The 27,945-nt window shown below is 36.8% G+C and overlaps 1 protein-coding gene across 6 annotated transcripts in view; it reads left to right on the plus strand.

Annotated features, from left to right (window-relative positions):
- The window catches only part of WDR17 (WD repeat domain 17), a 104,599-nt gene that overhangs the window by 42,148 nt on the left and 34,506 nt on the right, over window positions 1–27,945 (plus strand). For all 6 annotated transcript variants that reach the window (XM_059384478.1, XM_059384477.1, XM_059384474.1 and 3 more), the window contains 9 exons: window positions 86–269; window positions 4,546–4,776; window positions 10,638–10,889; window positions 11,738–11,860; window positions 13,873–14,057; window positions 16,476–16,644; window positions 19,579–19,670; window positions 21,898–21,980; window positions 23,720–23,806. In XM_059384478.1, the coding sequence (XP_059240461.1) occupies window positions 86–269; window positions 4,546–4,776; window positions 10,638–10,889; window positions 11,738–11,860; window positions 13,873–14,057; window positions 16,476–16,644; window positions 19,579–19,670; window positions 21,898–21,980; window positions 23,720–23,806 (1,406 nt within the window). The remainder of the gene's footprint in view (window positions 1–85; window positions 270–4,545; window positions 4,777–10,637; window positions 10,890–11,737; window positions 11,861–13,872; window positions 14,058–16,475; window positions 16,645–19,578; window positions 19,671–21,897; window positions 21,981–23,719; window positions 23,807–27,945) is intronic.

Consider the following 27,945-nt stretch of genomic DNA (forward strand, 5'->3'; position numbering starts at 1 on the left):
CTTTTTAAAATTAATGTGATTATTAATGAGAAGTGTGTTATCTAAAAAGAAGCACTGAAATGTCTTATTTATATATTTTTTTTAGTTGGATCACCGTTATAATGAATTCAAACTTCACGCAATTATGTCTGAACATAAAAAAACAATCACAGCTATCTCTTGGTGTCCACATAACCCTGATGTGTTTGCAAGTGGCAGTACCGATAATTTAGTGATCATTTGGAATGTTGCAGAACAAAAAGTCTTGGCTAAGCTCGACAATACAAAAGGTATATTTATAACTGGGTTTTATTTTACTAAATGAAATATTTTTATTTTAATAAGCAAAATACTTTATTTAAATTAGCTCAGGTTTTAAACTGAGCTTTTCAAACTTTCTAGTTTGAAACTGTTTAAACTGCTTTTCAAACTTTCTAGTGCTAATTTATGTAACAAATCTGTGGAAGAAATTTCATATCATGACTCATTGTACATATGTATAAAAACTGAAACAAAATTTCATGAAATATTTTATACTTAACACAATGATCCTTGAAAAATGATCAATACCAAATGATTTCATTAATATGTAAATATAACAAAAATTCCCAAAATAAATATAAAAATAATAACTGGTGAGATTTTCTTAATGGGACAATAAGTCTAGCCTCTTAATTACTGTATTCCAATCTGAAACATACAAGGACAGTGTTACACATGTAATCAGTGCCCTGCTGAGCTGGTTTCTTTCCTTTATTTTTAATTGGGTCAAGATAGAAAGTCCTAATTCACACAAGTAGGTCTTAGTGAATTGAATATTATGATATTCTTTCTAGCTAACATCTTATCCCATGATAATGATGAAGTTATCATTTTTCTCTGTTAGATGTCACAATAATTCAATCACTTTTTAAACACCAAGGGTGTCTCAGTTATTAATTATGATTTTGAGAGCTACTGCTGGACGTGTTTTCCATGTCCAGTTGTTTCTCTAACAATTACTGGTTATAGCTTTGAGACAGAAAACTGAGACTTGACCGTCTCACTAATTTTATTTTGTTCAGTTTCTTTATAATCTTCTTTTCAGTGTGTAGCAACAATATTGAGAATTCATAGGCAATTGTATGGGAGGAACTCTTGCTTCCAAGATAATAATAATGCCTTTTGGAACCTTTGGATATGTTCAGCATACTTAGTATATTTCTTTTTCCTTGTCTTTTCAAATTTAGGTCATTAGGAATATTGAAAATACCAGTAAAATAAACCAGTTTTGTTATATAACTTCCATTAAAAAAATATTTGCCAAACAAGGTTAATTTTTCAGCTAGAAAAATGTGACTCTCATTCCCAAGCTCATATAACCTGCTGCTTATTTTCATTTGCAACAACCCCTGAGCTTCAGTATTAGATAATGTGCAGTTTGCTCCAATCTCAGAGCAAAAATTTTTTTTTAAAGATTTTACTTATTTATTTGAGAGAGAGACAGTGAGAGAGAGCATGAGTGAGGAGAAGGTCAGAGAGAGAAGCAGACTCCCTGTGGAGCTGGGAGCCCTATGCGGGACTTGATCCCGGAACCCCGGGATCTTGACCTGAGCTGAAGGCAGTCGTCTAACCAACTGAGCCACCCAGGCATCCCAGAGCAAAATTTTTTTAAAATCAACTCTATTCAGTGAGCCTCCATTAAAGGAACAGTTTTCCTTAAGATTTTCAATGCATCAATGAGAACAAGCCATAATACTTTTAGTATAAGGCTTTGTGGTAGATAAAAACAGCAATTTATAGCCTCAGTCAGAAGTCTCAGTAGATTTTTCATGTTTTTTTGGTCAGTCCTGTTTCTCTACCAATCACAAATCCTACAGGTTTTTCCAGTATTGTTTTTATTGGGCAAGAGTGCATTTTCTCAATACTTTATATTCAACTTTATGTGAAAATAATTTTAATCTTTATGTGAAAAATACTCCTTGAATGCTACCTGATGTCATCGTTCTTACAAGGTTGTCACACAAAATCTATACTTGGTTATAACTGCAGAATAACATTTCCTAAATGTTATGCATAGGTACAGCTTAGACAGTATAGTATTGTATTATCACCTCGTGTACCCACTGATTTGTCATAAAACGCTATGTGCATCACCTCTTTTCATGATGGAAGAGTTTTTTTATTCATTAGCTTTGTGCACCATAGCTTTTTTGCCACTGAGCATACAATTAAATAAGACTTTTCATTAGCTGAATCATTGAACATTATATAAAAAACTAATGATGTACTGTACCTTGGCTAATTGAATTTATATTTAAAAAGATAGCTAAGTCCTAAAATAAAAAGCTTTTCAATTGCATTTTTTAGAATTATATCATTGTGGTATCAGTTTTGATCACTTTTATATATTTTTCCTTTCCTTATGCATATTCTCTTTTGTTTTGAAAATTTTCTTCACAATAAGTTCCTCATGCTATTTCTAAATATCTTAATTTGAAAATTGAAAGCTTTATTTGCAAAAAAATTATGAATATTTGGGTTATTTTCATTGTAAGTAATTCCCTTTGAAATGTCTTAGACTCTATCTTTTTTTCAGAATCTGGCTTAAGCAAAGTAGACATTTGCATTTAGTCAAACTTTAAAAAATCAATATTAGAATTTGAAACTGCCTCTGTATTTTTTACTTCATCATTCTGTTTTCCACAGTAATAAAAATTTTACTTAAAACAAGTATTAGTTTGTTTAAATGTAAAATGTTAAAATTATCATGAGGTTGAAAAATATCGCACTTGATAATATCCTTTCAGAAAAAAAAAACAAAACCGAAACCAATGGATAATAGTACTACCTAACCGTCTTAGACTATTTTGGGAAGAATTAAATTAGTTAATGTTTTACAGAGTTCTTAGAAGTACTTACAAATAATGAGCCATTATAGAAGTCTTTTCTGTTTTACCTATATGACATTGTTTCTAGTTCCTTCTCTTCCTTGCTGTCTCTCTGGAAACACGCATTCAGAGAACCCATGTTCCAGAGGCGTTCTTCAAGTGTTTGATGGTGGTTTGACCCATTCAGAGTGTCTCATCCCTTATTGGGAAATTCGACTTCTGTTAATGTAGTCTAAAACCACATCAGCTTTTTATTGGCCTTATTCATAGACTTATCCATTTCTTCTATAAATATTTATGGAGTTACCATTTTATGTCAGGCCCTGAACTAGGAGTTAGGCTTCTGGTTTCTGCCTCTTGGAACATTAAGAACATAAATTGAATTTACTGTCAATGAACAAATTAAAACTGTGTCTTTTTTTTGATATCATTTCCTCTTCCTGGGAAATACTACTTATCCCATACATTAAACTCTACTGCTTCCTCAAAGTATAATCCAAATCCAGCTTCTTTCCAGGACAGTTGCCCAACAGTTCACAGACTTTTCTATACATCACAATCATTTGGAAAACCTTGTTGTTGTTTTTTAAAATATTTTATTTATTTATTTGACAGAGAGCATGTGCACAAGCAGAGAGAGGAGAAGAGGGAGAAGCAGGCTCCCCGCTGAATAGGGAGCCCGATGCAGGACTCGATCCCAGGAGCCCGGGATCATGACCTGAGCCAAAGGCAGAGGCTTAACCGCCTGAGCCACCCAGGCACCCCTGGAAAACCTTGTTACAAATAAATTCCTGGGTCCTAATTCCATATGATCTGATGTGCTTATTCAGTTTGCTGATTCGGATGCATTTGTAAAGTATCTGTGTTGGGAGGTTCATAATCTCTGTCTTGAGTTAGAAATTTACCATAATACTTATTTTATATATGATTTATTTGATCACAGTAATAGAGAGGGGAATACAATTAACTTTTGTATTTCTTTTATAGCTTAAAAGGGTCTTTTACATGCATTATTATATTTCTCTTATTCATGTGGAATAGGTATACAGCTATTTTTATTTATCTGCATTTTATAGATGAGAAGACAGATTTAAGAGGTAAAGTTACTTGAGTTCATCTAAGCAGTACTAAGATTTGAATCTAAACCCTGATAAGACATAGATTGCAGCATTAATTTTATTACTAAATCCCTATAGTTGCATTTAACTTTTCATTTATGTAATCCTTATCTTCCCAAGATATTATATTTGTATCTTATATTTAAGATCCTTTAAAACAGGAATTTTATCCCTTATTAACTTATATACCTAGAGTGCCTACAGCAAGTCCACACAAAAACTCAGTAAGAATTCATTGCTTTAATATGTAGTTTCTGAAAGAAAAAAACTCCATAAATGTCTATATATATGAAGCATATTATAATATGAGTAGTTTCAAACCCAACGGGAGTTTGGGTAGTTTCAAACCCAACAGGGGTTTTCCTTTCATTATGGAAACACCCTGCCTATGTTGCTTGTACTTGTTAGGATCACTTTATAAGTCTGACTCCCAACTAAGAAGGTGGTAATATTTTTTCTTAATAACAAGCCTAGTCTTGTATTTTAAGTTGTTCTAGAAGTATACAGTAGGAATACTATTTAATGGTACACTCTTCTTCCTCATGTCTCTATGCATGTCTGTATTTCATTTCTCCTAGGGACGCCTGCCTCTCTCAGCTGGTGCTGGAACGCAGGTGATGCCGTGGCCTTTGTTTCCCACAGAGGCCCCCTGTTCATCTGGACCATCTCAGGCCCAGAGAGTGGAGTGACTGTGCACAAGGAAGCTCACAGCTTCTTGTCTGATGTCTGTGTATTCAGATGGCATACCCAAAAAAAGGGAAAGATTGTATTTGGTCATATTGATGGAAGCCTATCAATTTTTCAACCAGGTAAGAATTTAATTTAGTCAAGTTTCTTTTTCTTACCTTATGTAATTTCTTGTTTACGTAGCATACAGCCAAGGTTCAGAGTATTTTATTTTATTATTTTTAAGGTTCACAGTATTTTAATTTTAAAATAATAGTTCTACAAATAATATCCAGCACTAAGAATTCACTTTTTTTTTTTTTTAAAGATTTTATTTATTTGACAGACAGAGATCACAAGTAGGTAGAGAGGCAGGCAGAGAGAAGGGGGAAACAGGCTCCGTGCCAAGCAGAGAGCCTGATGCAGGGCTCCATCCCAGGATCCCGGGGTCATGACCTGAGCCGAAGGCAGAGGCTTTAACCCACTGAGCCACCTAGGTGCCCCACAAGAAGTCACTTTTATTGTAATATATTTAAGTCAACCGTGTAGATTGTGCTTCGAGTTAACCCAAATACAGTCATTTGCCCCATTATTTTACTTTTTAAAGTCAACTGTTTATTTCTATACATTTACTAAGAAAATGGCCTGAATGAGTAAGGACATTCAACAGAATATGATGGCTTACTAATACAACTCAAAAATATTTTCCCATCTGCTTCTAAAATACCAATGTGATGCCTGTAGGTCCTTAGCAAAGACTTTGAACTTGAGGTAGAAAGGAACAATAAATCTTTCGATCCCCCCATTAGCTAATTAATTAATCTAGCTGAATGAAGGGGTCTGAGAAGCTAATTTATGTTTATTTTTTCCAATTTAAACAATGATAAAATGTGTAGTGGGAAAATCTGAAAATTACCTGGATAGCTCTCCACTCAAAAGTAGTATGGTTACCCTTTGAGAAACATGCTTTTTGCCATCTGGCATTGCTGTTGGTGTATGGGACTCCGGACTCGCCAGATAGATGGATAAAAGTGCTTTTTAGGAATAAGATTGCTACTTTTAAAAAATGTGTTACATCTAATTTATCTGAAACTAAGAGAAGAAAAAAGAAATTAAAATTGAAAAGAAGAAATCCTGAAAATTTGAATAAATATTTCCTAAAGAAATCTTCCTACTGTTAAAAAATGGTATATAAAACATTGCTATTTGGGGGCCATTATCTCAAACACAATTCAAACGGGATCTGCTGTTTTACCTCTTAAAGCAAGATGACAATAAATATGCATGTCTGTCTTCACCACCTCCCCTCTGCTCTTTGTGCATATCCTCGTGTTCCTTCTGGTCATACTAATGTAACTTGGGGAGGCTTTTATCTGTTTTCAGTTGGAGGGGGGACAGGTCTGTGCTTGTTTTTTGCTACATTTGGATTTGTTGTCTCAGACACCTCCACGCTATCTGTTCTGTCCTCTGCGTTGGGAGAAAATTCTGTTTGAGAGTTGATCATTAGGCTCAGGGTTCAGTGACCTCATTCACAGACTTTCTCTGTTTGGATCTGGTGCACGCCACTTCTTTTCCCTCCTGGGCTCTTGATTTCCTGCGGTCTTCTTTGGTCCCAGGGAGGTAATTTAGGGAAAGTCAGGATGGCCGTGTGCTGTGTGGTTCCTCCTCGTGATTGCGTTCTGGGGGTGTAACCAGATCTCAGTAGGGCCTCCCCACCACTCCCCCAGCGAGCCCGTACCCAGAGACTTCATGAGGATGGCAGTACTTTGTTTTTGAGGAACCTGGTGCTGTTGAGCTCTAGAGAGGATAAGGAGGAGTGTGCACGCACTTTGGCCCAAATTTCATTCTAGATATTATTCACATTTTGTAACTTGTCATTTTGACCATCTCTTTTTCACTGACTTAAGGCTTTCTTTTCTTGCTTTATTATTATTAATATATCATTATTAGGTACTTTTTCTAATTAGGTATTTTTGAACGTATTAAGTCCTAAGACATTCTGAGACATTGTATTATATCTCTAAGATATAAAACATTGAGACACTGTATGCTTATTCTGCAATTGAAAGGATAGGGAGGCATAAAGACATCCTTTGCACTTTGTGTCTCCCTTTTGTGGGTTTAAGTCAGGGTGGAATGTATAATATTTCGACATCTGACCCATGACTTCCAGAAGAGGCCATCATTCTGCCACAACTCACCTTCAGTTATTAAATGAAGTAATTTGTGCATCTGTACCCATATCTCCCATATCATCAAGTATTATTTTTGTGGATCTACCCATGGATTCATGTGCTAGGGCTTACCCTAACAGAGTCCCACACTCTGGGTGGCTTAGATCAACAAATGCATTGTCTTGCAGTTGTAGAGCCCCGAGATAGGAGGTCAAGGTGTCAGCAAGGCAAGGGCCTGTAGAGACACCAGGGAAGCCTTCGTTCCAGGGCTCTGTCTTAGCTTCTGGTCGTTCTGTAGCTCGTAGCAGCCCGGCATCAGGCTTCACATGGCGTTCTCCCTGTGTGCATGCAGTGCTGTGTCCAAATTTCTCCTCTTTAAAAGGACACAGTCACGTTGGATAATGGTTCACCCCAATGACTCATCTCAATTTATCATCTGCAAATACCCTGTTTCCAAATAAAGTCACATTCACAGATCCTTGGAGGTTGCGACCTCTACATCTTTTGGGGGGACACAAATTCAACGCATAACAATTCCATACAGAGTTGTTGACCTCATTTATTCCATAGGATGTTTAGCAGTGGATATGTACAAAACATTAGGGAAGGTATAATCTTCTGTGTATTTTCCTTTTGTGTGTACATGAGCTAATGGGTCATGAAGGAAATACTACTTTTTATTCTGATGCTCAATTCTGTATTGTGGCTTGAAGCTTTGAGACTATTAGCATTATACCGATAATTGTTACGCTTTTTATTTTTCCTAAATAGTGGTCACCTTTACATTCTTAAGGACTTACTGGCACAACAGATTGTTCTATCTCTAATAACAAGGAAGAATTTATGTCCTCCAGCTTCTTGCAGGAGACTAAGACCTCAAGCTCTCTACTGTCGGGTCTTTATCTCTTTTGGAAGGAAAAGGAAATATTCATGGAGCTAGCTTTTATGCCTCCTCCCTTTCAGTCTGAAAACCACTTTATTCTGTATTTATGTATTGGATTTTCATGTAAAGCTTCAGAGTAAACAGAGCACTCTAGAGCCAAAATCATTAGAAAACTGCTCTAGGGGCACCTGGTGGCTCAGTGGGTTAAGCCTCTGCCTTCGGCTCAGGTCGTGATCTCAGGGTCCTGGGATCGAGCCCCACATCAGGCTCTCTGCTCGGCGGGGAGCCTGCTTCCCCCTCTCTCTCTGCCTGCCTCTCTGCCTACCTGTGACCGTTCTCTCTTTGTAAAATAAATAAATAAAATTAAAAAAAAAAAAAAGAAAAGAAAACTGCTCTATTTTAAATTATATTTTTGGACAAGGCTAGGTCATCAGAATTTTTTTTATCTTCATAATAGAAATGTTTTCATTGAATTGACTTTGGTGTTATTCCAAGGATGTGCATTAATCTAATTTGCATGGTTTTATTTTAGAAATGTTGATGATATATTCCCTGTGTAATACTGTGTTCCCTTTCTGAAAACACACAAGTTTTCTGGTCTCAGTTCTGGGAAAAGTTGTGCTTCTCCTGAACACATTTTTTTTTTTTTGGTCTTTTTATTGTATTATTATCCTATGGACGCCATGAGTTATGTAACCTTTTAAGACTTTTTCCTCTTTGCTTTGGCCACCAATTTCAAAATAAAAATTTGAACAGCTATGTGGATTATACACTACTTTATTATCTCATTTTTAAACTCCAATTTTCCCTTGTCCTGGTTTTTGTTTTTATAAGATTTTATTTATTTGACAGAGAGCACAAGCAGGGGGAGAGGCAGGCAGAGGGAGAGGTAGAAGCAGGCTTCCCACTGAGCAGGAGCCCAACATGGGGTTCGATCCCAGGACTGTGGGATCATGACCTGAGCCGAAGGCAGACCTTAACTGACTGAAGACACACATGGTTTTTGTTTTTTATACCGAAATTATGTACTTACCTTGTTATTGACTTACTCTTCTCAAATGCTTTGTCCTTATCTGAAAACACAAGTTGCCTGATATTTGTATAATAAAATAGAACATAAATAAAAATAAACAAAGTATATTAAATAATGAAAGTATTATCAGCTGTTTTAATGGCTGGCTGTAAAATTTTATAGACTTAGTTTTCTATTTTTTATAATAAAAATGTTGGTACTAGACAGAAGAGAAAACAGGACAGTAATTTATAATCATTTTTACCAAGCACGGGCTTTCAAGCAACATGATTTAGATACCATAGCATTTGCATTGCAGATTTTCCCATGTTTGTGTTACTGTTATTTTGATTTTTTTCACATTCTGGAATATTTTTCATAAACCATTCATATTAACTGAAAATTACTTTAGAGACAGCTTTAGTATAGCTTAGGTTAATCATTTTTCTATCTCACTCTGACTTGTAATGATTATATTAATATTCATTATTTGTCAGACCAAATAGCAATTTAGCAGATGCTGATTTTGGGAAATAAGTAACAAACTTTTCTTGATGATGATTGCAAAAATTTGTTAAAACCAAATAAAGGAAATATCACACATAGCTTCTATGGTCTTATATGCAAAAATTCTTTTTTTTTTTTTAAAGATTTTATTTATTTTTTTGACAGACAGGGATCACAAGTAGGCAGAGGGGGGGGGGGGAAGCAGGTTCCCTGCTGAGCAGAGAGATCATGACCTGAGCCAAAGGCAGAGGCTTTAACCCACTGAGCCACCCAGGCGCCCTTATATGCAAAAATTGTAAATAAAATATGAGCTTAACATCATAAAGAATAATGTATTCTGAGAAATTTAATCCCAACACAGAAACTGTAAGGTTTTCAGTTCATTTTACAAATAGCTTATATGGCCAAGGAAATTGATTTTTTTTTCTGCTTTTATTCTCTGACATGTTGAAAAACACTATGTAATGGTGATACTGCAGAACGAGCTGTGGTATCCGTCAGTTGGGTTTTTGTTTAGTAAACACGTCTGGCCACATCTATAATACTCGGGGAGCTGGTTCTGCGAAGACCGTGGTCTCTGAACGCCGGTGGTTCGCCGCCTTTCCTCTGGGAGCGGGGGGCGGCTCTCGGGAGCCCGCGTGCTGCACCAGCAGAGGCCTTTCTCTCCCCGTTGCCAGTGGTGTCTACATTTGGAAGGAGCAAGAGGATTGTTGGATAATCCTTTGCTTCATTTAATTCCGCATGTTTTACGTCCCTGTTCTTCTGGCTGCCTCGTTCGTGCTGGTTGCCAGGAGCGAGCGGTGGTTATGACAGACGTGGCAATGCATGGCGGGGGGGGGGGGGGGACTGGAAATACTGACACGCTGCTTCTCACGGGTCCCACTAACTGCACTTAGCCCCCGAAGTGACTAACTCCCTCTCTTACAAAACTCCACGAGCTAAGTATTGTTATGTTCTCCAGTAAACAAATAAAACACTGAGCCCTCAGAGTCCATGTCTTGTCCAAGAGCACAGAGCTCGTCGGTGGTGGCACAAGACTGTGCGCCCCGGCAGCCGGCGGCCAAGTCTGTGGTTCTAAACACAGCACAGGGTCCCTTTTGGTAAGTGAGTCCTTCCTGTCCCCACAGGAACTGTAGTAGATGACAGGATCATGGGCATTGTCTATCTCTTCTTTTTCTTTTGGCATTTCAGTACCAAATAGAAGAAACTTTCAGGGCACCAGAGGTGGCCAGAGCAGGGCAGTTTGGTCTGACTTTCCTCTCGCTCCCTGCACTCCCGTGTCTCTTAGGGCCTCTGCACACCAAGGCCAGATCTCTGTTCCCAGTACTCTCGGAGACCAGAGCTGTTAAAGAGGAAATTAATATGATCTCAGTTGTTGATTTTCTTTTGAGCATTTTGTTTAAAATCTTTTTCTTTATATTTTAATAGGTAATAAAAGTCAGAAACATGTTCTGAGACCTGAATCTCTTGAAGGGACAGATGAAGAGGACCCAGTGACAGCTGTGGAATGGGACCCACTGTCTACTGATTATCTCCTTGTGGCTAATTTGCATTTTGGAATTCGCCTGCTAGATTCAGAATCACTTTATTGCATAACAACATTTAATTTTCCCAGTGCAGCAGCTTCTGTGCAGTGCTTGGCCTGGGTTCCCAGTGCTCCTGGGATGTTTGTAACTGGGGGTAAGTTTACCCTGTTACCCAAAGTTTTAAATATATGTATATTCTCTAACTGAGTCAGGGAAATTATATTCTTTTTTTTTGGTTAATTTTGTATAAAATGTATTAATATCCTAATGTTATCATTTATTATAGTAAATGCTTACTTTACTTTTATTTATACTGTATGTCGTTAACATAAAGACAAATAAATATGAAATGAAGGCTCAGTTTTCCAGGTTTCTGCTTATAAATTGGAATGTATTCTGTATGTGCGACATGTGCCATGTGTTTGTGTTTACATTTATCGTTGTGTTGTAGGAGTATAGTCACTGAGTCTTATGGTGACTCTGTTTAATCCCTGGAGGAACTGCCAGAAAGTCTCCCAAAGTAACTTCTACGTAATAGGTGGGATTTGGGGGAAGTGAGGGAGCTTTCTAATTGGTCTTTGGTATATCAGGCAGTCTTGGTTGCAGGTGAGCAAGGGAGCAGTTTACATACATTTCAAAAGACAAAATATTATTTACTGTTAGAGGTGGAGAGTTCTTTGTAGCTGGCTTTCCTAGAGCAGTGTGTCAGTGGGGTGCTTTTTTTGTGATCAGACTCTGATGACCTTTATAGGGGAAGCTGCCAAAACAGGCAGTCTTTCACCCTAGGGAAGGATCTGGAACAGAAAAAAGCAAAATAAGCCAAACATTAAAAGGATGAATAGCATTTCACCTGTTTCTTTGGGTTATTGTACATTATTGTTTCAAGAATGTCTGTAAACTACAAATGTTGCAAGTTTAAGTTTTTGTTACTACTTTTATTCTGGGCATTTTATGTTTCAAATAAAACTAGTTAACATAATGCTTTTTTCTTGATCTGGCTAGATTCTCAAGTGGGTGTTTTGCGCATTTGGAATGTTTCAAGAACAACACCTATTGATAATTTTAAATTAAAGAAAACAGGGTTTCACTGCTTACATGTGCTTAATTCTCCTCCAAGAAAAAAATGTAAGTAAAAATATCAAAATTCAGTATTTTAAGATGTTGGATTTATTGCTATTGAATAAAATGATCGATATAATGATATAAACATATCACATGAATATAATAAAAAAATAAATTTACATTGTAAGTTAACCTACTGGAAATTAGATAAAAATGTGGAAAGAAAAAAGAAAATAAACAGTACCAAATACTATATGTTACTGAGAATCAGATTTTTAAAATTAGCCTTTACAGTATGTGTACTAAAGGAATGATCAAGGCCACACGATATCTAATATTACTGATTTGAAAATATTTAGAGCCAGGTTACATTTTTAAAATGCTAATAAATGGAGATATTAAGATAATATCTTATCCTGTAAGATAAGATAAGCCTCTCCTTTTCTACCCTACGCTGGGGTAGGGCCAGAGAAGTAATATGCTGGACGCTAGCATACTGTTAATATATCCTGTATTTTTTTAAGTTACTAGTTTCTTTGTTTAGTTGTTATCATGGGATGACTGAAATATGACATATTGTCTTCTTTCATATTTTCTTTCTTATTATAAGAGTAGCCCCGATTCATTAGAGGAAAAACCAAAAATATAAAGAAGCACATACCAATCTTGTCATTATTAAGCAAATCCTTTCAGGCTACCTATTATTAGACATCTTGGTTTTTTCCTCCCAATTTTTTAAAGTAACAGAAAGTGTGGAATAAGAAAAATGATGTGAAAATGAAAAATTTTAGATGTAGACATACTCACCAAATCCTTTAAAAAAATAAATTACAGGGGCACCTGGGTGGCTCAGTGGGTTAAGCCTCTGCCTTCGGCTCGGGTCATGGTCTCAGGGTCCTGGGATCGAGCCCCGCATTGGGCTCTCTGCTCAGCAGGGAGCCTGCTTCCCCCTTTCTCTCTGCCTGCCTCTCTGCCAAATAAATAAATAAAATATTTAAAAATAATAATAATAAATAAATAAATAAATAACAGATACATAGGTACATAAAAGGTATCAACACAACCCATTCTAAAATATTAGAAGAACTGGCCACCGAACATAGTAATTTTAATGAAGCTGTCAGCAATATTTTATTGAACCAAATGCCTCTTTTGTTATTAGTAGTTTATGCTAGTTTGGACCTACTGTCATTCTCAGATTCTGAGAAATGAGTATTATCCAAATGAGTGCAGCAAAGAAGACTTTATAATATTTGGACCAAAAAGAGAATTTACTGGGAAATATTTATCTATATTCCACTATATTCTATATAATTAATATAGATTAGCCTGATCATTTCCAGCAGTCTCATTATTTTGAATTATGTTTGCAAGAGAATATTCATGTTCTAAGGAAAAACTTCTTGGAAGAAGACAAAAAATGAGATAAAGAACATACAGAGAGACATTTATATAATTTAAAATTGAGACATGGAAGTGAATGAACAGTGAAAATAAACCTGAGGAAGAAGAGGGGAAAATTGAGATGCAAATGTATGTCAGACAGTCGTGATTCTTAATTTGGGTGCTAAACTACAGTGAATTATAAAGAACTTCGAAAAGAATTATTTTCACTGGATTGGAAATTAGTGGAAGAGAGTTATTAGCTTTGAAATAAAAACATTCTCATGCATGTTTGTATGTGTAGAGGGGAAGTAAGTCATTAGTCAGCATTTTGAAAAAATTCAAATTAAAAAATAATGATGCTGCCGTTTCATTTATGGGGCGATAAGAAATCAAATAGTCACAACATGTTGTGGTTCCTCACTCAGTAATTTCCACCCATTTTGCTGCACCTGCATTTTTATACATCTCTTCAAAATAACATCCACTTTTATGTACCCCTATGTATAATTTTTGGCAGTGCTGCAGAAGCACTTCTGTGGCGGAAAATGGTTCTTGCCTCATGGTTTGCTGACATAAATTCTGGATAAAAGAAAGCAGGGGCCTTTTTACAAATTAGACCCCGTGGTTTCATTCCAGTTTGTGGGAAGCTGTTGGTGTAAATATTTACTTGTCTATATTTTCTTTTTTAGTTTTAGCCCAGTCTCCAACTAAAAATCATTATATGTCCTCAACAAGCGAAGCAGTTCCACAGCCGACTTTGACACAGAATCAGGCATTTTCTCTTCCCCCCGGGCATGCAGTGTGCTGTTTCTTGGATGGTGGAGTTGGACTTTATGACTTGGGAGCCAAGAAATGGGATTTCCTTAGGGACTTGGTATGTTTGTCAACGCATTCCTACTTTTATACACCACACTTATTTTGTGTTAGCTCTTGATGTTTTCTTTTACTTACATGCTATGACTGTTTACGTTATTTTCATACAGAGTTGTATGTTAGGACTTTATCTTGGTTGGCTGAAACATTTTAAAATTACATGTAGAATGAGAGATGACAAAACTAGGACAGTTCTTAAAATTTTAAGCATTAAACTTCTTTCAATATTGATGTTTATTTAGCTTATTGTGATTATTCTGCATGGTTGGTAGTGTTCCCATTCTTGTGTACGCCCCGTTGGTCCTTCATATAGTATTGGAAAATTACACTGCAGTACTATATTTTGGAAGCAAAACAAAAAATAAGTATTCTTTCAGGAGGAAGGACAAGTCCATCTGTACCAGTCACTCCAAACTTTATTGTTCCTATCTGTGAAATGAACAAGGTTGGGTTCAGTGTTTCCTGAGATTTCTAAGACTTCTAAGAATTTTGCTGTTATCAAATCAATACAATCATTCTAGGATTCTGTGAACATTTGTTCTTGTGCTCTTTAAGCCTCCATATAAAAATAAGAGTACATCCTCGCTGAGGACTCGCATTTTTGACTGGTTTTGTTCTATGTATACTTAAACTCCCTCAGTAATGCCCAGCACATAGCAAGACTTTATTCAGTTTTGTTGAATAAATGAATTTGTGAACGAATGAAGGCATGTAATAATGTATATTGTGTTGTAATTGCGATTTGTCAAGAATCCGCTTCTTTAAATCCCATTTCATAGTGCATAAAAATGCCTTCTTACTTTCTACAGGTCTGCACTAGTCTCATCTAGACATTATTTTTTTTTAAGATTTTATTTATTTATCAGAGAGAGGGGGGGGGGCGAGAGCGAGCACAGGCAGACAGAATGGCAGGCAGAGGCAGAGGGAGAAGCAGGCTCCCTGCGGAGCAAGGAGCCCGATGTGGGACTCGATCCCAGGACGCTGGGATCATGACCTGAGCCGAAGGCAGCTGCTTAACCAACTGAGCCACCCAGGCGTCCCGAGACTTTTTTTTTTTTTTTTTTAAGATTATTTATTTATTTATTTATTTGACAGAGAGAGATCACAAGTAGGCAGAGAGGCAGGCAGAGAGAGAGGAGGAAGCAGGCTCCCTGCTGAGCAGAGAGCCCGATGCGGGACTCGATCCCAGGACCTTGAGATCATGACCTGAGCCGAAGGCAGCGGCTTTACCCACTAAGCCACCCAGGCGCCCCCTCATTTAGACATTTAAAAAACTTTTTTATGTTGGTTGTTTTTCTGGGGAAAAACTTAGAAAAGGAATCTAGAGCTATAATCACCCGTGTAAAGAAATTTAGGGAAAGAAAGTAATATTGTATCTATCACTTTAGGACAAATTTAATTTTGTCCTCTAGTGAAAAAATTGAAATATGGCCAAAAAAATCTTACAACATTATGTAGCTTCGTTATTTTTAAATATTCCTTTTGCAGATATCCTCTAGATTATTCCCTTTCCATGTCGTTTTTTATGTAAACTTGTTTCCAGTACGGTCAACTCTTCCTGTTCTTCAAATTGCCATTTACTTTCCCAAAAATGTATGAAAAGGAAGAGAGAAAAATATAAGAATACATTTAAATCTATAAAAACTTGTATTAGCAAAGGAGAAATCATGCAATCTAAGTTCAGTAGCATTTCTGTTGACTGTGTATCTTCATGTTAAAATATTTTATTTAGAAAACTGATTTTTTTGATAGTTCTCATTAAAAACTAAAATATTCCTTGATTATAAATTATTTCAGTGGCTTGTTTTCACTTTAATAATGCCTGCCAGCCAGAGGACATAGTGATTTTTTTCCCTAATAATTTTCGAAGAATAAGGGTTGTTAGAAAATTTTGAACAAGACTAATTAAAAATAAAGATTATGCTGGATCCTTTTTATTTCTGCCAAAATCATGAAGTTCTTTTGGAGTATGTCATTGGTATAAAAAAGAGAAGGTTTGCATTTAAGGATCTGTAGTTTTAATTTCATCTTAGTCTTCTATCACACTTCCAGAAGGACATAATAACTATCACTAGTTCATTGTTTTATACATTTCTAGGACAGTATCATGTATATGATAATCAGAAAAGATATGTTTTGCATTCTTTTGTTTTTTAACACCTTTGTATTTAGTTGCAGATTGGAGGCATTATGGTTGAATAAAATCTAGGTCTGAATGAAAGAGTAAAATAACAGCATAGAGAACATTCAACCACAACAGTGATTCTCATTTTGTACTTACATATATATATGTATGTATAATATATTTTGTGTAAATATTTGAAAACTGTAGTACATATGTCAACTTGATTATACACTGTTGTTTTTAATAACACGAATCTTCCTCAGTAGTTGTGACTTCTCTATGCCACATTCCTAGGGACATGTGGAAACGATCTTTGACTGCAAATTCAAACCTGATGATCCCAATCTTCTAGCAACAGCTTCTTTTGATGGCACTATAAAAGTCTGGGACATAAACACACTAACAGCTGTGTACACCTCCCCGGGTAATGAAGGGGTTATTTACTCCCTGTCATGGGCGCCAGGTAAGAAGTGTTTTATTAAAATCAAGAATGCAGTTAAATGACTCTCCTAACTTTTGTTTTCATTTGAATTATATCCTTCTCTCAGTGCCACCTTGCTTCAAATAATTGTAGGGACAAATTAGTACCAATATATATGTTGGTTCAGTTTTTGTGAGGGTTTTGAATAAACTGCCCCGTGCAGGCACTTTGATTTCTGGACCTTTCTTTATGACATAATCATATACAAAAGCCACAGTCAGTAAGGATGATCTTGACCATCTAATTTTAGCTGCATTTGTATAGCTATGCCTTTCAAGGTGTAACATTTTATGTGATAAAAGTTTTCCTTAAAATTTTCATATGAATCAAATACATGAAAATTTTTAAAAAAATAATGTATATCTTTCCCTGATAACATCTGTTTTTATTTACTTATTTTTAAGATTTTATTTATTTATTTGACAGAAATCACAAGTAGGCAGAGAGGCAGGCAGAGAGAGAGGGGGAAGCAGACTCCCTGCTGAGAAGGGAGCCTATTGCGGGGCTTGATCCCAGGACCCTGAGATCATGACCTGAGCCGAAAGGCAGAGGCTTTAACTCACTGAGTCACCCAGGCACCCCTAATATCTGTTTTTAAATATAAATGATTCTATAAAATCACATTCAATGTTGACCATGTAATTTGATAAAAATCCCACCACTGCAACATTGAAGAACTTCTGTGCCTGAATAGGGCCTTTTGTTTGATCTCAGAAAAATGCTTCCTTTATACCTTCCTGTACATAAAGGAGAGAAAAGATGTCCTTGAAACCTGACAGTTTTTTCTCCAAAACATTATTTCCCTATCTCGTTTTGCACACCCAAATGAATTTTTCACTTTATAAAATATATAGAATGCTTTTCTTACTTGTCGTAGTGGTAACATATTTAAACCCACCTATAACCAGGATATAGCTTATTTTTTAGATTATCTCCTTGTGCACAGCGATTTTTAGTCTTGAATTTATGGGCTGTCAAGGGTTTTAGATGTTTTTAGGGATGCTGGGAATCTCTTGGATTTTATGCATGAAAGTTTTAGCCTATATGTGTACGTGCCTGTGTCTGTCAAAGATTATCATAGGAGTCAGATTTTCAGAAAGGTCCATGATACAAAAAAGGTTAGGAGGCTAGTGCTGTTTTATTTATCCCTTATTCCCCCCAATGAGCAGAAGATCTCAGAAGAAGGTTTTACTTCCAACTCTTACTCTGACAGTAGTTGTTTCTGTAAGTAGGATATACTTAGTGCCATCTTGGATACAAGGCGAATTGAAAAAAAAAAAGTTACTTCACTAAGAAGTGAGGCACAAAAAGAGCTAATTAGGTTTCTTACCTGCTGCCTTCTTCATAGTCATCCCCATTTGACGTTTTGTGCTTACCAACATTTATTTAAGAGGGTCTGAGAGGCTCAGTAACTTCCCCAGTTTACGTGCCTCGTGAATGATGGCAGAAGCGAGGTCTACACAGGCCCACTTGGGCCTGGGCTCCCGCTCAGTGCCATATGTATGCTTCTGCGTGCGGGGCCCCCGGCTGGTGGCACAGAGACATGATGCTATGGCAGCTCCTCGCGGAACAGTTCTTCCTCCCCAGTGTTAGCTCAGCCTCACACCTAAAACTTAAATAGAAAGTGCAACTGTCAAAACCGTTGTTCTGATTCATAACACAGAACCTGATCTTACCTAAAGCATTAGTTCACTCTCTGGAATGCAGGACTGTTGGAAAATGAAAATTCTTTACTTTTTTGAAATTTGATTACTGATGAATCACTACTTTTAGTTAAGTATGGTTAAAATTTAAAAGATTTACGAAGGTCGGTAGGCTTGGAAGTGAGTAGGGTTTAGAGGATTGCGTAGCTTGCTGTCCTTTTTTGAGTAGCAACCACAGGAGAAGAAAAAGAAGTACAAATTAATATGGAAACTTCTCAATAATTTGAGAACCCAAAAAAGGAGAGCAGAATGAAAATACTAGGAAAATGGTATGGACTTATCTTTTTAAGGTTTTTAATCATCTATTCCAAAGTATTTCCTCCATGTCTTACTTGTAGGTAGCACAGGACAATTGTTCCCTTCTTTTAATGCAGAAAGCCTCTTTGACTGCCTTGCAAAAAACACTTATGTATCAGAACATCTGCTAACTTAGCAGCAGTTTGATGTTCATGGATCTTTCTGTTTCTTACAAACAAAGAACATTGTTTAGGTTTTTGATTTAAAGAACCTGGATTTTTTCATGTGTTCTGCTTACAGAAATGCTTTCCTAACCAAAAAAAACAACTCGTTAGATGAGTGTAAAGAAAAATGTAAATACTGACTGGATGAGTGATAGTATTGAAGAATTATTGATAATTTTTGTGTTCGTGATTATGATAATTTGGTCATGTTATTGAAAGAGTCTTTTAGACATTTGTACTGAAGTATTTATTGGTGAAATGATAGACTGTCAGAGATTTGCTCCAAAGAAACCCAAGAGAGACTATAAACAAAATGAGAGTTGACCTTATTTTGATAATTGAAGCTGTGTTGATAATACATTCATTATACTATTTTCTCTTTCCATACATTTGATAATTTTCATCATTAAAAACTTAGAAAAATTTGGGACGCCTGGGTGGCTCAGTTGGTTAAGCAGCTGCCTTCGGCTCAGGTCATGATCCCAGCGTCCTGGGATCGAGTCCCACATCGGGCTCCTTGCTCCGCAGGGAGCCTGCTTCTCCCTCTGACTCTGCCTTCCACTCTGTCTGCCTGTGCTCGCTTTCGCTCGCTTTCTCTCTGACAAATAAATAAATAAAATCTTTAATAAATAAATAAATAACTTAGAAAAATTACATTGTAAATTGCAAGTCCTTTTCAAAAATTAACATTTTGGAAAGAATTACATGTGTGGCAGACATTTCATATAATGTCTAACAAATTGTTTCCTAAGGTGACTTAAATTGTATTGCTGGAGCAACTTCCCGAAATGGTGCCTTTATTTGGGATGTTAGAAAGGGCAAAATGGTGCAACGATTTAATGAGGTAAGGTGTATTTATTGGTAGCCGAATAGTATAATGTCTTATACTGCCTCATGTTTTGTAAATGCTTTTCTCTCTTAATTTAATAATCGCCAGGTTACATTATGTTCTGTCACTTGGGAAAAAAAAATAAGAGAACATACACATGTTGAAATGAATTCTGAAACATATAGATGGGTCTAAGATAAAAGAATTCACCTATAGTTGTATTAGACATTCAAAGGAATTCTGATTTATTCTCCACAAAATTATCTGGGCAAATATTCAATAGTTGTAAGAAAAGTAAACTCGAAACAAGTTCCAAATTACAGTCTAAATTCTGTTACAATTCACTTTTCACGTAGGGAGAACCATTTAATGTCTTGAACCTGATTCTTCACCTGTAAGATGGGAAAGTTGGATTTATACAGTTTCGTGGACTTCCTTCCACTTCCCAAATTCTGTTCCTCCAGGACAAGTGCTAAGACCGCCCCCCCCCCTTCCTGCTGGTAGTGGCAAACATTGTACTTGACTTCTGCCTGGAATTTAATTGTCATCCTGTGTTTTACTGAGTCCCACTAATACTTGGAAACTGCCTGTGATCTCACTGTAGTATGTTAGATATGTATCAAGGGAAATAAAAAAGGATCTCTCTTTTGAAATTTCATTCATTTCAAGTGATTACTGTTGGAGTTTATTGAAGATATAATCTATTTGAAAATGACTTTAAAGCTATTTATACAAAAAACTGATCTTCCTCTGAGGATCAAGCAGCTTTGATTTTCTAGGGGACACTAAAGTAACGTGGAAAATGCAGAGTATTAGGGAACCTTTACCAACTCCCAGTAAGCAATTTTGCCCCCTAAAGAGGAGGCTTTGACAAAGGCCCGGAGCGTTCCCGTCCTCCCTTTCTCTCCAGCGCAATGCTTTCAGGTCAGCAGTGCCCCGACCTGCCCTCCGCCCCCGCTCAAGAACAGCACTGATCCCATGATAGTCATATACAAAGAAAAGAAATAAATCTGAGAAAGAAACTTTTGACCTACATTCAAAGAAGTTATCCTTGGGGGTCATTCTGTTGAACTCTTCTTACGGCATCTTGGCCTCCTGTGACCTCAGAGGTCTGCCCATCAGCACTGTGACGGCCCCACCCTGACCCCCCCGACCAGCATCCTAGCATGGGGGGTGGGGGTGACCCTCACTTCCTTTCATGTCTCCCCAGAATTCTGGAGCATAGTCGTGACTGATAGAAAAAGTGCTTAAATCCGGGATTAAATCTAGGATCCTAAATCTAGGATAATTAATACGGGGTGGTGCTGGCTGTAATTAACTGAGTTACCCACGTCTCACAGAAGGAAATTCCGGGTCTTAGAAGCCCTAAGTTGCACTTTTCCTGGGATAAACGAAGCTGACGTGAGGCCTCCTCTCCTTCAGTTCCCTGAATATAGAGACTGCCTCCCTTTTATGCGCATCTTTGTATAGCTACCCCCTTGATCCACACAGAGGGAGTAAACAGCGAGCTAGAGACCACTTCAGTAATGTTGCCTTAAAACTCAAGACTTTAGTCTCTCCTTAGCAGCAGCCACAACTGAACTGCTACATAAAGTTAAAGAAAAGTTGGAAATAGATCGATGGCAACATTTATTCTCCCATGCCCTGCTGATGAATGACATTCCCATGTGTAGTATATTCCTTGTGGTTTTACAAATCCTCATCATACTGGTTGTGACTCTATCCCTCCCCACCACCCAATCCAAGAAAGCAGAGGAACAGGTCAATATAGAGTGGTTTGTGACAGGAAGAACCTTAAATCCTTCTTTGTTTTTATAAAACAGAAACCTTTGGGATTTAGAACAACAACCAGTAATAACAGTTGCAGTATTTCTTCTGCTGTGGTTGTGGTAGCACCGGGTTAGGAAGTGGAGAGATCCCTGCCTTCGTCTCCATGCAGGCACTTCTGGAAAAGGCATCAAGCATAGCTTTATTCTGCAGATCTCGGCTCTCTGCCAGCGTCTGCAAAACTGAAACAGAGCCTCTTAATCGATATCTTAGCAGAGGGGGTTGGTTTTTTAAGTGTGATAGCTTCCTACATTTTTAAAGTTTATGTTCCGCTTCTGCTGTTGACAGTAATGCCTCTGTTAGCATCATCTAGAGTAAGTTCCTAACAGAAGAGCAATACTAGAAGAAGTAAATAAATAAGAGAAAAAAAGGGGTGAATTATTTTTTATTGATAGGTATTTTGCATTTTTTGAAGCATGGAAAAAATGGAATATTCTGCGTTGCCTGGAGTCATAAAGATTCCAAAAGAATAGCCACCTGCAGTGGGGATGGCTTCTGGTAAGTCCTTGATATGAAGTTACACTGCTTATTACAGATGCATGTGATAGTACCAGTTGTGTCCCATTGGCACGTACATCCGGGTCGTCCGCGAGATCCCATTGTAGGCTCCGCCAGCTGTCGTCAGTACATGGGTACAAGCCCACACGGGCACAGACCGTGTTCCATAGCGGTACCAAATAAGAGTGTGGAGAGGTTTCAAGTAAATAAACCAGTCATTTATTTCTAAATGAAAATACTTCCTGAGTGGTAACTAAAATACTGTGAATACCTCAAAGAGACTTTAAGAACTTTTCACTAAGAGTCTTATTAATCCTCATCACGTTTTTGAGGGAGTGGTATTTCAGTTTCACGGGTGATTCAAGAGATATCAAGTGGTCTAGACACTTGTTCGCCTTTTGTAGATGCTATTATTTATAAAAGGATGAATAGCCTTTGCAAGAAAGAATAAGGTAACACATGTGGGAAACGCCTAACGTCTCTGACCCTCTGTTTCAGAAGCCAGTGCTTTCTTAATTCTGCTAGATCCCAGGAGAAAGTAGGTTTCCAAGGAATATATATGTAAGGGAAGAATCACCTTTGAGCTGAACAAATGTGTTTATCCAGATGTTGCTATTGTGCGGCTGTAGGTTTTGTCATTGTCGGCAGGTGGTAGAATCGCGCGTGGCAGCAGGCAATGTAGGAGAGATGGTCTCCTGTTGGGTTTGGCAGGGCCCAGCCCAATTTTCTCGTCCTCTCTTTAATTTCAGTGAAAAAGACAGTTGTTATGGAAACCAAAGATCTTTACCAGGAAGGGGAAATTTTCCAAAAATAGACATATTAGTGATTTTTTTGCCTTGAAAAGAACTATTTGCTAATGGATAAATACCAAAATACAATAGATGTGCTTCAGAATTTTTGGATAACGTGATCCACAGTTAGCTTTACCACGGACTTTCAGGACATCACTGATTATGGTTATTTGATAAATAACCATAGGCAGTGACTAAACATTTGCAACCACTTCCCAGTAGCCTCAGAAGTTTTCATTGGCCTATCTTTTCTAAAGACTTTTAAAACTCTGTGATACATTAATTTATACAGTTCCTGCTGCTGCTGCTGCTTCTTTTTCTTTTTTTTTTTTAATTAGCTGCCCTTTGTTATGGCAATGATATAGTTGGGTTTTAGAGCCTCTTTAACTTTTGCAGCTAAAATGTATTCTTTTGGGGAGAAGAGATCCTCCAAATTTCTAGTTATGTCACTCAGAATGTGCCACAACAATGTTACAGCTTGCGTGTCTTGGACTTGGTAAAATAGTACATGCAACTTGCATTATAAATGAGCTCTTTGAAATATAAATTTTGAACTGCTAAATTTTGAAGCATATGTTAGTTATATCATTGTTTCAAAATATATGTGTTAAACTATGTTTTTTCTCAACTAAAAATATTCTATAAGAAATTCTATAAAAATATTTCTGTAAGAAATAGAATATAAAAATATTCTATAAGCAATATTCTAAATCAAAATTTATCATCTTCAAATTGATTTAAGTGGATTGCCATAATTAATACTGTCTGATATAAATATACTCATAATTGGTGATATCATTTACTTAATATTTTTAAATGTTCCCTGTGCTTTGAAGACAAGGTCTCTATCCTAAAAAACTTACTTTTGAATTATAAAATACTGGCTTTGTTTTTGTAAATAATGTATTCGTAATTTTTTTTCTATTAATCTATTATACTTAATTTCAGTATTATTCGAACAATTGATGGTAAAGTGCTACACAAATACAAACATCCAGCTGCGGTATTTGGTTGTGATTGGAGCCAGAACAACAAGTAAGAATTTCTTTTTTTCCCAAGATAAATAACTTCTGAGATTTTAAATAAACCTGAAATTTAATGTTATTCCCACAGGTAATACTCATCACTCTCTTTAGAGTAATGATCTCGTTGTCTGGCCTTGTAATTGATTGTTTACATTAGCTGGTGTTTAGGAAGAAGCATAAGACTAACTAATAAAAAATGGAAATTTAGTCTGAATCTGTATGTGGCTTCTACCGTGGAAGTGTATGTGACCCTTTCCCTAAACCCTTCCAGGAGTCTCGCCAGTGGTGTTATTCCACCAGAACTTTCCACTGTCCTCCCCCCTGCAATGCCCTGAAACTGCATGATTTCCCGAAATTTAGAACTTGTGCATAGTTTTGAAGGGTCATCCTTCCTTACAAGCCTAGTATTTACCATGTAAACATCAAGTCAGATTTAAAAATTAATCCAAGTCAAATCCCCTCTAAAACTGATCCTTCAAGTCACTGCACTTCCAAGAATCTTGCATTTCAAACCTCTTATTCTGTATAAAGTGTACTTAAAGATTCAAACCTCCTTTAGATATTGTGAAAATAATGTGAAATTACGTTTTTCCATATTGCAAGTGGAAAATATACATATTATAATATTAAAACCTGTTATACTTGTGTTCTGGGTTAAATCACATAAAAAATGATGGATCTGTGTATTTCTTTCAGTAAATATAGAAGAGTTTATAAACCTTATAAACCTATAAAACCTGTCAGAGGTTTTATGCAAAGTGAGCTTGTGCCCAGCTCCTCCCCCAGGACTCCCCATCTACGTGGCCTGATAATGTTCATAACAAAGCTGCCGAAGCCAAAATCCTTGGCCTCTTCTCTTATGCCTTGTCATCTGATCTGTTTCCATTTCCAGTCGGCCAGCAAGTCCTGTGATGCGATCCATGTAAATGCTCCTTTTCCAGCCACTCCTTTCCGAACTCCCCAACCCAATACTACTTGTTTGCTTTTGGACTTCCTCAAAAGCCTTCTAAATCACATCCTGTGTCATTGCTTCCTTGTCTCCCTGCCCCACCTTCTTGATGTCAAAGTCAAAGTATTTAACAAGGGGGTCTCAGTACACCATTTCATTGCTTACACTGATTGTAGGGTAAAATGCAAAATCTTAGGGGCGCGACAGGGGAGCCCCCGTATAATCTGGTTCCTGTGTGTTTTAATCATGCCATTGCAAGCCTGGCTCCCTCTTGTTCTTTGCATTCAGCCGCACTGGCTTTCCGTTTCTTGAACTAGTCAGCTTATTTTCATACTGAAGCTTTCTCTCATGCTGTCTCCCTATATCTAGGAATCTGTTCCCCACCCCATGCACACAACCCTTCTATATTGTATTTAGGGAACATCCACCTATATTCCAGTTCTCAGCATCAAACTACTCCTACAGAAAAGTGTTTCTGGATCCCCATGTTAGGTAAATTTCTTCTATGATATCCTGGGAGCACTTAATAAAAGTAATTATAACAAATAAAATTAATAAAGATTAGAGCAGAAATAAATCATAGAGAGGTGCCTACTTGGCTAGTTAGTGGAGCATGCAACTCTTGATCTCAGGGTTGTGAGTTCTAGCCCCATGTTGGGTATAGAGATTAATTAAAAATAAAATCTAGATAGGAAGGAAGGAAGAAAATACAAACTAAAACAAACAAACCAAAAAACCACATTAAAACAAACAAACAAACAATAGAACAGATCAACGAAACCAGGAGCTGGGTTCTTTGAAAAGACCAACAAAATTGCTAAACCTTTAGCAAGACTCATTGTAAAAAACAAACAAACAACAAAACCAAATAAACAAAATAACTAGTGGAAGAGGAGAAATAAGAGCCAATACCACAGAAATACAATTATAACAGAATATCATGAAAATCTATATGCCAACAAATTGGACAACTTAGAAGAAATGAATAAATTCCAAGAAACATATGATCTACCAAAACTAAAGCAGGAAAAAATAGAAAATTTGAACAGACCGATCACCATCAATGAAATTGAATCAGTAATCCAAAAGCACCCAAGAAACAAAAGTTCGGGACCAGACAGCTTCACAGGCAAATTCTACCATTTAAAAAAGAGCTAATATCTTTTGTTCCGAAACTATTCCAAAAAATACAAGAGGAAGGAAAACTTCCAAACTCATTCTGTGAAGCCAGTATCACCCTGATACCCAAACCAGATAAAGCAACCAGGGGAGAAAAAAAAAAAGAGAGAGAACTACACACCAGTATCTCTCATGAATATAGATGCAAAAGTCTAACAAAATATTAGCAATCTGAATCCAACAGTATATTTTAAAAAATCATATACCGCCATCAAGTGGGATTTATTTCTAGGATGCAAACGTGGTCCAATATTTGCAAGACAATCAGCGTAATACATCACATCAATAAGAAGGATAAAAACCCTATGATCATTTCAAACGATGCAGAAAAACCTTTGACAAAGTACAATATCCATTCGTGATAACCCTCTGCAAAGTGGGCCTACAGGGAACATATCTCAACATAATAAAGTCCTCATCTGAAAACCCCACAGTCACTATCCTACTCAGAAAGCATAGAGCTTTCCTCCCAAGGTCAGGAATAAGACAAGAATGTCCACTCTCACCACTCTTAGTTACCATATTACTGGAAGTCCTAGCTACAGCAGTCAGACAACATAATGAAATAAAAGGCATCCATATGGGCAAGGAAGAAGTAAAACTTTCACTATATGCAGATGGTTTAGGAAACCCTAAAGACTCCAGCAGAAAACCACTAGAACTGATAAATGAATTCAGTAAAGTTGTAGAATATAAAATCAATGTACAGAAATCTGTTGCATTTCTATACACTAATAAGGAAGCCTCAGAAAAGTGAAATTAAGAAAACAATCCTGGTTATAATTGCACCAAAACCAATTAAAACATCTAGGAATAAACTTAACTAAAGAGTGAAAGGCCTGTACTCCGAAAACGATAAAACAACTGATGAAAGAAACTGAACACAAAGAAATGGAAAGGCATTCCGTGCTCAGTGGGTTGGAAGAGCAAATGTTAAAATGAATAGATAATGAAGATGTGGTGAATATATGTAGAAATACACGATGGAATACTATTCAGCTGTGAGAGAGAATGGAATCTTGCCCTTTGCAACAACATGGATGGAGCTAAACAGTATAACGCTAAGCAAACTAAGTCAGAGAAAGACAAAAACCATATGATTTCACTGATCTGTGGAATATGAGAAAGAAAACAAATGAGCAAAGGAAAACAAAAAGAGAAAGAGGCAAACCAAGAAGCAGACTCCTAACTGTAGAAAACAGTCTGATGGTTTCCAGAAAGGAAGTGGGTGAAGAGATGGGGGAAATAAGGGGATGCATAGTGAAGAGCACACTTACCATGATGAAACAAAATCAACTAGGAATTACTTGACACAGAACTATTAGCCATATGAGTAATATATATATATATATATATTTATATATATATACATATATATACACATATAATTTTAAAAACCATAATTACTTCTTTCAAAGAACCAGCTCCTACTTTCGTTGATTTGTTACACATTTCACAGCACTCACCATAGTACATACCCTCCCCAATGTCCACCACCCAGCCACCCTATCCCTACCCTCCCACCCCCCAGCAACCTTCTGTTTGTTTCATGAGATTAAGGGTCTCTTGTTGTTTGTCTCCCTCCTGATCCCATCTTGTTTGATTTTTTTCCCTCCCTAGCCCCCAGGACCCCCCACCCTGCCTTTCAAATTCCTTATATCAGAGAGATCATATGATAAATGTCTCCCTCTGATTGACTTATTTCACTTAGGATAATACCCTCTAGTTCCATCTACGTCATTGCTAATGGCAAAATTTCATTTCTTTTTATGGCTGCATAGTATTCCATTGTATATATATATACCACATCTTTATCCATTCATCTGTTGAAGGACATCAAGGCTCCTTCCACTGTTTGGTTATTGTGGACATTGCTGCTATAAACTTTAAGGTGCACATGTCCCTTCGGATCACTACATTAGTATCTTTAGGGTAAATACCCAGTAGTGCAATTCCTGGGTCGTAAGGTAGCTCTATTTTCAACCTTTTGAGGAACATCCATGCTGTTTTCCAGAGTAGCT

Source organism: Mustela nigripes, chromosome 18 (assembly GCF_022355385.1).
Source record: "Mustela nigripes isolate SB6536 chromosome 18, MUSNIG.SB6536, whole genome shotgun sequence".
NCBI lineage: Eukaryota > Metazoa > Chordata > Mammalia > Carnivora > Mustelidae > Mustela > Mustela nigripes.